Source organism: Primulina eburnea, chromosome 14, assembly GCF_022965805.1.
Source record: "Primulina eburnea isolate SZY01 chromosome 14, ASM2296580v1, whole genome shotgun sequence".
Taxonomy (NCBI): Eukaryota; Viridiplantae; Streptophyta; class Magnoliopsida; order Lamiales; family Gesneriaceae; genus Primulina; species Primulina eburnea.
The window spans coordinates 3016774-3027957 of NC_133114.1; the positions used below are offsets into that span (position 1 = coordinate 3016774).

General features: G+C 30.7%; 1 protein-coding gene across 1 annotated transcript; it reads right to left on the reverse strand.

Moving 5' to 3' along the window:
• Positions 1-8920: 8920 nt before the first annotated feature.
• Positions 8921-10651, reverse strand: LOC140812482 (endo-1,4-beta-xylanase 5-like). The gene is made up of 4 exons (XM_073170751.1): positions 10488-10651; positions 10237-10335; positions 9367-10146; positions 8921-9277 (listed from the first exon to the last, which is right to left on the reverse strand). The coding sequence occupies exons 1-4, from the start codon at positions 10608-10610 to the stop codon at positions 8921-8923; spliced, it is 1359 nt and encodes a 452-aa protein (XP_073026852.1). The 5' UTR covers positions 10611-10651.
• Between the last annotated feature and the right edge of the window lie 533 nt (positions 10652-11184).

The window sequence follows — 11184 nt, forward strand, 5'->3', positions numbered from 1 at the left end:
TAATATTTGTGAGGTGTTTTGTTCTCCTGGATTTAAAGAGTGTGTGTTCTCTTTGGAAACACAGCGAGTGAGTTGTAAACCACAAAATATTATAGTGGAAATTCTTTTCATCTTGCCTGTGATTTTTACCCTAATAATTTTTAGGGGTTTTCCACGTAAATCTCGGTGTCCAGTTTATTCTTTACTTTCGGGTTTTATTATCTCAAATTCCGCACGTGGGACCAACACCATATATATATAGGCAAAAACTTGTGTGAGACGATCTCACGGGTCATATTTGTGAGATGAGTCTATTATTTGGATTATCCATGAAAAAATATTACATTTTATGCTAAGAGTATTACTTTTTTATTGTGAACATCGATAGGGTTGACCCTTCTCACAAAGACGGTCTCACATGAGACTCACACACACACACACACACACACACACTCACACACACACACATATAGATATATATATATATATACACACACACACACACACACATATATATATATATATATATATATATATATATACACTTTCAGAAAATTCGCAAAACATAACACCTTTAATTGTTCGATTGTATTCCTTCGAAAATTTCACTGCAGTACCAATTACCAAGTATATATATATATATATATATATATATATATATATATACACACTTTCAGAAAATTCGCAAAACATAACACCTTTAATTGTATTCCTTCGAAAATTTCACTGCAGTACCAATTACCAAGTACCTCAAAACTTCACATAAATTTTTCGAAAATTGATCAAAACTTAAATCCTTAATTTAAATAATTAAATCTTTATCAGCGGTCTACATGGTTCTTGTATATTTTCGATTGGGCGTTACAATTATTGTTGCAGAATATTATTTTATGTCATATTTAAAGTCATAAAAAACAATTAACAAACATAAAAAAAATTAGTATTTGTATTGAGTACGTGAGTTTGGTAGATTTCTCAATTAAATGTACATCTAAATCTTTAGGTTTGATCAAAGACATTTTTTGAAATGTTATTGTTGTAGTACCTTATGCTTTAATTTTTGTACTTAACAGAAAGGCAAAAACTTGTGTTAGACGGTCTCACGGGTCGTATTTTTGAGACAGATCTCTTATTTGGGCATCCATGAAAAATTATTACTTTTTATGTTAAAAGTATTACTTTTTATTGTGAATATCGGTAGAATTGACTCGTCTCACAGATTAAGATCCGTGAGACGGTCCCACAAGAGACTCACTCTAACAGAAGTCCATGGAGTCATTAAAAGTCTATCGTCATTTTGAATACCTATAAATTTTTCTAAAGTTTTAAAAATCAAGTTTGAATATCACACGACTTTTTAAAATTCAACAAAAGTTTACATTACATAACAATAAACTTTTATAAAGTATAGATTGAATATCTCCATAAAAATTCATTAAAAGTTTATAACCAATGCATCCCCTTAATCAGTTGTCATTTTGTCTGCTCTATCTACGTAAATTGTGGTTTAAGCCTCTTTAAGAATCGGTTATTTTGTTTATTATTTTCTTTTAGGCAGGTTTGCCTTGTTTCAATTAGTATTAATCTAATCTAATCTAATACTCTAATATATATATATATATATATATATACTATTATAAATATATGAGTTTTAATTGTGAGCTTACCTTTTTACCCTTTTGTTTATTTTATAGTTTGTCATAGTCATTTGGTTCTTTAAGTAATTTTATATGTTAGTGTAATATGTTAATTAATAGTGTACTTTACTTTCATTTGTGAGTTTTCTTTTTTATCCTTTCATTTGCTTTATAGTGTACTTAACTTTCATTTGTGAGTTTTTTTTTTTATCCTTTCATTTGCTTTATATTTTGTCATGTTCATAGGGTTCTTAAGTCATTTTTAATGTTAGTTTAATATGATAATTAATAGTATACTTAACTCAATCAAATTAATTAATATTTTGATTTTACTTGTCATTTGGTTCTTTAAGTAATTTTATATGTTAGTGTAATATGTTAATTAATAGTGTACTTTACTTTCATTTGTGAGTTTTCTTTTTTATCCTTTCATTTGCTTTATAGTGTACTTAACTTTCATTTGTGAGTTTTTTTTTTTATCCTTTCATTTGCTTTATATTTTGTCATGTTCATAGGGTTCTTAAGTCATTTTTAATGTTAGTTTAATATGATAATTAATAGTATACTTAACTCAATCAAATTAATTAATATTTTGATTTTACTTGTAAATTTATCATAATGTCATACATTTTAAAAAAAATTGCTAATATTACTAACAACTATTTTATTTTATTTTCTTATTAAAAATATGTGACTTTTATTTGTAAACTTATTGTACTTAAAACAATCAAATTAATTATTATTTTGATTTTACTTATAAATTTATCATAATGTTATATATTTTAAAAAAGTTGCTAATATTACTAACATCTATTTTATTTTATTTTATTATTATAAATATGTGAATTTTATTTGTAAACTTACTATTTTACCGTTTTGTTTATTGTTATTTTTCATTTTAGTTTAATATGATAATTAATAGTGTACTTAACTCAATCAAATTAATTATTATTTTGATTTTACTTTGTAAACTTACTATTTTACCCTTTTTATTTTATAATTTGTATAATGTTCATGATGTTTTTTAAGTTATTTTCTATGTTAGTTTAATAAGATTATTAATAGAGCATTTAACTCAATCAAGCTATTTATTATTTTAATTTTATTTTATTTTAAATTTAATTTTACTTTTATTTTTAAATTTAAATTAATTACTTTAATTTATACAATGTGTTAAGAAATGAAATTTCAGGAATTTTGGTATATGATAAATTAGAAATCAACCGCGGTTAGAAATTCTCAACCGCGGTTAGAAATTCTCAACCGCTAGTTTTCAACCGTCTATTCCTTATGGTTCAGTCGTTTCATTTAAGAGATCTACTTATTGCTTTCCAACATTCCCTGACCGGTTGAATGCAATTCAAATTCTCGAAAGTCAACGATCTCACATCAATTCCAAGGAAGATATGCATTAATAACTCTTTCCTAGAAAAGACATTCAGAGACAGTTTTCATATCCTACTGCTGCATGTACAGTCGCTCAAAGGAGTAAACCTCAAGAAAAGAGCTTCAAATTTATGATAAGCAAAAGGAAGTTTAAATACAAGTATTTATTGCTCATAAATGAGAAAATGACTCATCTGATTCAGGAGCTCAGGTTTACGGTAAATGTACTTTCTGACCGTTACATCACTCGGTTATATTATCTGGAAAGAAATGAAAGCTAGACAAGCAAGCTACACAACTCTAACACTGATTGAAAGAAGTCTTTCAGCTTGCCTTCACAAAAATCTTAGAGCGCATTCACAGTTTACATCTTCATTATCGCTCATTTGCACGCAGCTTTACAGTCACATATTTGATCTCTCAAGGATCCTTTCGTGCTACCAAAACAAACTACTGTTTTATCAATAACCTATGGTTACTTGATTAAAGTTTGGAAGTCTGGTGAACTGAGGGTTCGTAAACATCCAGAAGTGTAAAGTGATCACTAGGAGTTCCAAAACAGGCAATGGGATAAGTCCTGATTGGATTGGGCTGTTACAAACGATTTGTAAAGTCAAAGTCTTTTAGTGGATTCCTTCCTACCAAGGAAGAAGGGGTGACGTAGGAGTATTTAATCTCCGAACATCCATAAAATACTGTGTCGTTTATCTTATGCAATCTGTTATTGATATTCTTGTTGTTTAGATTACTAAATATTTGAGAAATATCTGTCAAAAGGAAGTGAACCATCTTCCGCACATTTCTGTGGTTCACCTCTTTCGACCGTTTGAGAGAGAAGTATTTCGAACCGCCTAAAAACGGTTGAAAATATATTTTACAAAAGAAAATGTGAAAGCCCTCTTAACTCTTTCTCGATCCTAACACAATGACATCAAATTAATAAAAAATCACTCTTATAATATTATACATTAAAAAAATTATTAATATTACGAACATTAAAGTAATAATAGGAAAACGAATGGAGATGGGTGACATTGAAAAAAACTTAAATAATTAAAAACAATTAAAGTCATATAAAACATCTTCTTCTCATTTACAATAGAAATATTTTAAGACTACTTATGTATCAACAAATATATATGATTGATATATGATGTTAAATAAATATTATCTATTAAATATATGATTTTCATTTGTAACCTTACCATTTTACTATTTTTTGTTTTATAATTTGTCATGTTCGTGATGTTATTTAAGCCATTTTTTATGTTAGTTTAATAATATCATTAATAGTGTACTTAACTCAATCAAACTAATTATTTTTTAATTTATTTTTAAATTTAATTTTAATTAGTAAATTTATACATTTCCGTCAAATTCATGAAAAATATCTACCATATTGATGATAGGTAATAATAGGCAGACGAAGACAGATGAGTCGGATTGAATAAAAATAAATTATTAATAAATATTAATATTAAGGTTATATAAAACTTCTTTCTCCCATTTATAATAAAGATATTTTCAAACTCTTTATGTGTCAATAGAAATACATGATTGAGAGAAATGTTTGTATGTAAGTTATTCCAAACACTGTTTTTAAGATATTTAGTCAATTTTTTATATATGCTGCTAAATAAATATTACTAAATAATATGCTTCATTTGATTATTTTGTGTTATTGCAATGAGATGTGTTTTTTAACATAGAATTACATGTTTTGGTGTTATATGTCGTTTGTATTGATCATGTTGTGTTTGGATTCCTTATGTGATTTGTTTGTCCACCGAAAGAAAATATAAAACAAAACCATATGTCCTAAAAAATGATTATTTTTAAAAAAAATTCTTGAGATATTTTGTTAATTCTTAAACACATAATATATTAATGCATGTTAGTTTGCTTACATTACTTAGTTTGAAGTGACTTAGAAAATATTAAAAATTATGAAATATTTTTTCGTTTTTAGCTTATATCTCAGAATATAAAGAGATAATATTTTTTTCTTTATTGGGACAAATGTATTTTCAGACTTCTGTATATAAATCAGTATTCAAATTTTTTTACAACATTATTATATTCTCTATCCAAAATTTTTTATTTAAATTGATTGAAGATATTTGAATTTGAGTTTTTATGTGTTTGACTATATTATTTTTGTAGTATTATTTATTGTGAAATTAATAGGTGGACTAAAAAAATTGGTGCATCTATGAGTCTTCTTGTGGACAACAAACACAGATAAATTGTTAGAAGAGAAAATATCAAGTAAATTTTTGGCATATGATTTTGTTCTAATTAAATGATTTTGCATGATTCTAAATTTCAATTGTATCACAAGTTAACGTATGTTTTGTCGTTGCCAGATATATTTTGTCAACGGTCTAATATTTTTCTTTGATTTAAGAAAAATTGTGTGACTTCGTATTATATTTTTATTTCTTAAAGTTTTATTAAAGGATTTTTCATGATGATTTTGAGGCACCATTTTTTCCTTTGTTTGTTTTTTTTAAAAGTAAAATATTTATGAAAGCATGACGTAAATAAGGCACCTTCTCTTTATTTGAAAAAAAAATATTGAAAAATTTATTAAAAAATTGAATAATATGAGTTACTATTTAATTTGAGAGTGATTTATGATTTTTGTTGCTTGTATATACTTCAATTTCTTTGTTATTGTACTAAATAAATTATTTTTGAACTTTGAGTTATCATTTTTTTATGGAGGTTGTTTGTGTCATGAATTTTTAAAATTATTTTGTTTAGTATTGTTGGCGGCAATTGATTTTTCTGATATTCTATTATTTATCTTTTTTTATATGAAAATATGTATGAGAGTACACCAATCAAAGCCACATATTTTGGGTCTTATGCTCTACGAAGAGGGTAATATATGATTTCTGGGAATTATATAATTTATTGGTTCTCCATATATATAGTTAAGAAATGAATCAAATTTTGAACAAAAAATTTATGACAAACACAGTGGATGAAAAAAACATGTTAAAAAAAATAATGTTGCATATTACTATGTCATTATTTCTGTATTACTATGTCATTATTTCTATATGATATAATTCAGACACATTTTTTTAGATATTTAAAATTAGGTCTAACTAAGTGACATGAAACATATACATATATATTTGATTGCATATTTAAAGCAAAGTATTAAGATCACGAAATATTCATATTTAGATTTCAACGCAGCACAATGAAGAAGAAATTGGAAAATTGTACGTGTAAACCTTTAAGGGTTCTCTAGTGATTATGTTGCTACTTCATAGTTTGCAACATATTGATTCCACGTAAAATATCAATATTTCTCAAAAAATAAACAAAAAGAAAAATTCTTCATTCAGAAAAAGAAATACATGAAAACAATTGTGTATAATTCTCATTCTATTTTTAATGGTATGAGAACAATTCTAAAGTTTTGTGGACACAATAGATCAATTTTGTGCATTTTTAGTAAATTGAGACATTGAACCGATTGCACTTTATTTCTTCCAATATTATCTCAATTTTGTGCATTTTTTAGTTAAAGTGGCTAATAAAACTAATTCATGAGATATATGATGGTGACATAGATAACTACTCGCCAAATAAATTTACTTAGCTGAATAGTGATTGAAACTGTTCATCCCCACGATATGATGCACACAATCATTGTTCCAAATCTTCTAAAAAAATGACGAATGAAATGACTTTCCTGAATTGCATCAAATTAAACGATGACACAGTTCTAAGATATAATCATTTGAAAATATTTTCAAGTTTTTTTGTCACACTAATTGAGAAATATTTGTTAAATTTTTTTTAAACTTATAGCTATATGTTGATAATATTAATAATAAATATATAAAAATGATATTACAAATATCGCGATATTTTAATAAATTACAGCACAATTCATTGGTTATGTTGTTGAAGAATATATATGTTATACATGCTTTTAGTCACAAGTAAAAACCAAGCACTACTAAAAAAAATATTTATTCTTATGAGTTATAGTTGATGATTATCAAAAACTGAAAAATCATTCAACAATAAAATAAATATTTGGAAAATAAGATTACTGGATAAAAACAATGTAGAAAACCGAAAAAACGCCTTGATAGGAAATTAAACTATGAGCATGTCAGATTACAGATGAGGATTTTAAATAATATAATAGATGTTAAAGATGCTCATATATTTGCTGAGTATACAAAATGGTTATATGTATATTATAACAAACTATGAGAAAGAGTTGTTGAGTTATCAAAACCAAACAAGAAGTATAATGAAAAGTGTGTTGTGAGAACCTGAAATTTCAGCAGTAGCAAAAGCTAAAAATTCCAGCAGAAGCTAATATTTCAGAAGCTGGTATTTTTCCAGCAGATTGGAATCCAGCAGCAGCACGAAATTCCAGCAGACAGTTACTAATTCAGACCATCAGCAGCAGCAGCAGCATCACGAAATTCCAGCAGACAGTTACTAATTCAGACCATAACTTGTAACTGAAGCATTCAACACGAAATAAAGATTATTAATGTCAGATTATGGCATTAATTGGAAGGCTAACAGTCAAATTTCGGCCTATAAATAGCACCCTCAAGTCTCTGAAATGGTTTACACAAATTTTGAGATTATCACTTGAATTTTCGAGCTAAGAGAGGGCTGATTTTCGAAATTGCAGAATCCAGTAGCAAGGCAAGCAGATTTTCCAGACTTCCACCGAAATTCTTTAGCAAATTACTGTAAGTGGGCTTATGTATAAATATCTTGAAATCCGTTTGATAATTCTGTTTTAAAGTTCAGTTTTTGCATGATTTCTGATATATAATTTTGAAGCACTGAAACTCCCTAGTGAACTAATGGTAGGAATATATATTCTGAACATTTCTAAATTCTGATTCTGATTCTGGCCTCACCCCTTAAAGGAGAGAACATATAGGGGACTGAAATCAGTTTAGCCATGAAATTCACTAACGTGTTCAGTGCTTACTAATTCTGATTTCTGTTCGGAAGCCTGTAAATTCTGAATTCTGATTTCTGTTATGAAAATATGAGTTTTCTGTATATTATTATATTACTGTTTCTGTTGAAAACGATTTCGAAAACTGGGAGTTATTCCCGCCCCTGCTTACTGAGTGACAATCACTCACCCACCAAACCCATCTCAGATAAGAGTACTGAAGAAATGTTAGAAGAAGAAGAGCAGATCCAGTTCTGGGGCTGGTGAAGAAGACTATTGTTCTCAGTTTACGTTTATTATATTTCGCTGCATCTGTTAAGATACTGTAATATTTGGTTTTACATTTCCGCTGTAAAACATTATTAATTGAGTTGTATCAGACATTGAATATTCAGTATTATGAATAAAAGACGGGTTTCTGAAATTCTGTACTTTTGAGGCTTGTTGTTTTCGAATGAATATTTGAGAGCAACGCCGGTGTCAACTAACCCCCGTCCCGGGGCGTGACATGTGTCATGTGGATAAGATAACTTCTTCGATTCATATACCATATATGGCCATGTTTTTTGATTTTGTGATTTGGTTTGTTTCAATTAATAAATACTATTAACCATATTTTAATTCATTTAAATATTATGAAAATTTCATACTTATATTTCCAACGATTTAGTTGTTCACGTGCAACGCACGTACATTTTTCTAGTGTTATAAAATATACAACATAAATTGACATATTGTATTTTTTTTAAAAAGAATTGTATATATAAAATTAGCGTCTGCGTGCATCTTCGTACTTCATGTTAGTGTTCTTACAAGCAAGCAAATTGCATATGTGCATACCAAGGACCTTGCTACGAGACAGTTTGGTAAACTAATTTGGATTGTCGTTTAAACCGAACCTCAGGCCTACAAAAATGAGTTGAAACACAATATGAAATGCAAAACTCCCATCGATCTCTCATACTCTAATCTTATACACCAATCCACCTTCCTCTTCTTCCCGTTCCTCGTTTGGCACCACACCGAACTTATGGCTTTTTACTCCCCGGGGATGGCTGATTTCCGCTTCATATTCGCCGTGGAACAACGATGTTTCAAGCACGCCATTAGCGTCCGTGGTTTCTTGAACACCGTCTGCTAGAGTCAATGTCCGCAAGAAACTGTCGACGACATAGCCGGTGGGTAAATTCTTGAAGTTGTTGTCTGTTAAACACATGGCGTAGCATCCGCCAGGACTCCATGCCGACCAAATCATTATGCCTTGTACTGAGGCATGAGCGTGAATTTCCCTTAGAACTTGATCCAAGCAACTAGCCTGTTCAAAAAATGAGTGATATCTTGTTAGAATCATTAATGGTGGGATTTGCATAAATGTAAATTTGTTAGATTGTATACTACATTTACCTGGTTCGGCCCCGACTTGACATCCAATTCAGTGACCCAGATGGGCAATCTAGCGGAAGCGAGCTGATCAAGCGAAGACCTCAAATAAGGCAAATTGGCATTCCCGAAATGGCCCTGAAGCCCGATCCCTAAAGGGCCATTATACCCCTCCCGCCGCAACTCCGATATCTTCTGCAAATACTTTGGCGGCGAGGACGATGGATCTCGACTCTCCTCAATCGTGTTGTACTCGTTCAAGAATGGCGTGGCCCTCGAGTCAATAAGGTTCGCCTGCTGGTAAAAGTTGGTTGATGCACTCCCGCCAAGCTTACTCTCAAAGAACGAATAGTGCAAGTTCTCATTCACAACGTCCCAATGAATAAGTTGCCCCCTATACCTTCCCACCACGGACTTTATCCTCCTGTCCGAAGCTGCCCGAAGGTCATTGGGCGAAAGTCCTCCGACCCACCCAGGCTGGTAAGATGGGTTGTCCCAGAAGACGTTGTGTCCACGAACCGTGACTCCGTGGGATTGGGTGAATCGAAGCATGGAATCTGCGATCGAATAGTCTTCGACTCCGCGGGATCGCTCGGTTGAGTACCATTTCATCTCGTTTTCGAACACGCTGTATTTGAATCTCTCCGTGAACCAGTTTTGGTACGCGGGGTGTTGGAGAATGTTTTGGTTTATGGCGCACCCCACTGGGAATCTCGATCCGTTCTGTTTGATGGAAACTGTGGCATTTGAAACTGGTTGGCCATGTTGATCCAAAACTTGGATTTTCACCGATTTCTTGCGCATCTGCGAGTGTATATAGAATACTCTTACATCAATTACTGTCGAAGTCTTTGAAAGAAAAATTCGATGTCATAGGATAGCTAGTTCCCCCACCTTCTCGACGCTTTGATCTTGGTGAGATTTCCATTCTTCATGCGTAAATGGCTGGAGCGAGATACTATCTGCCAATATATCTACCTCCGCATTGTCGCTCTGAAAATATGAGGGAGCAATGGAGGAGATGGTCAAAATATTATGCTAAAACTGAGATTTTTATGGCAGTACAGTAGATCATGCAAACAAATGATTTCTATATCCATAGGAAATAGCCAAGAACATGACGTAGAAGTGAAGAGGAGAACAACCTGGAAGTAGAGCTCGGCAGGGCCGGAAGCGTTGACGAGCAAACCACCCTTGAGCATGGACCAACACCCCTCGCGTGCAATAACCCAACCAGCAGTCTCATAGCTATCCTCTGTTTTGAACATGGCGGCTATGTGCGCTTCTCCATGGCTTACTTGCAGCCATGCTACAAAACCCAACAAGCAATCAGGCCCCGATAAAGAATTATATATATATATTTTTAATATGTTTTTTTATATCAAATTTCATAAATTTTTGAAATATGAAAACCTGAAAATGTGTAAAGTTTGTCTTTTTCTAAATGAAATATCTGCGAGAAGCTATGAAATGGCTGACTTCTATTCGATGCAACGATGTATTTGTTGCCATCTTTGGATTCTTGGTGCTCAATTTTCGATTCTCCAAATCGTGTCCACCCCTCCAATCCTCGATTTATCTCGGGATTCGTCACTATCCCTCCACCATATTGAGGTCCAAGGGGATTTTCCAAACACTACAAATTAATATAATTGCAATAGAAAAAGCTGAAATATAGATATAATATTCAGATTTCCCTTCTTGAAAATCAAATGATCGAGTTTTTGTACCTCATTCGTGAAGCTATAATCATAAGGCACTGCATGGATTTTTAGACCTATATATTACAAAAGCAGTGATTGTTTTTACCAATATAATCATAATTTAAATGAATATTTTTTG

What these genes read in the sequence shown, in the direction of transcription:
- LOC140812482 (XM_073170751.1), bottom strand. Translation starts at nt 10,610, where the DNA reads ATGTTCAAAACAGAGGATAGCTATGAGACTGCTGGTTGGGTTATTGCA. An exon ending in AAGATCAAAGCGTCGAGAAG is followed by an intron (nt 10,147 to 10,236) that starts GTGGGGGAACTA and finishes ATACACTCGCAG; the next exon opens with ATGCGCAAGAAATCGGTGAA. An exon ending in TCAAGTCGGGGCCGAACCAG is followed by an intron (nt 9,278 to 9,366) that starts GTAAATGTAGTA and finishes TTTTTTGAACAG; the next exon opens with GCTAGTTGCTTGGATCAAGT.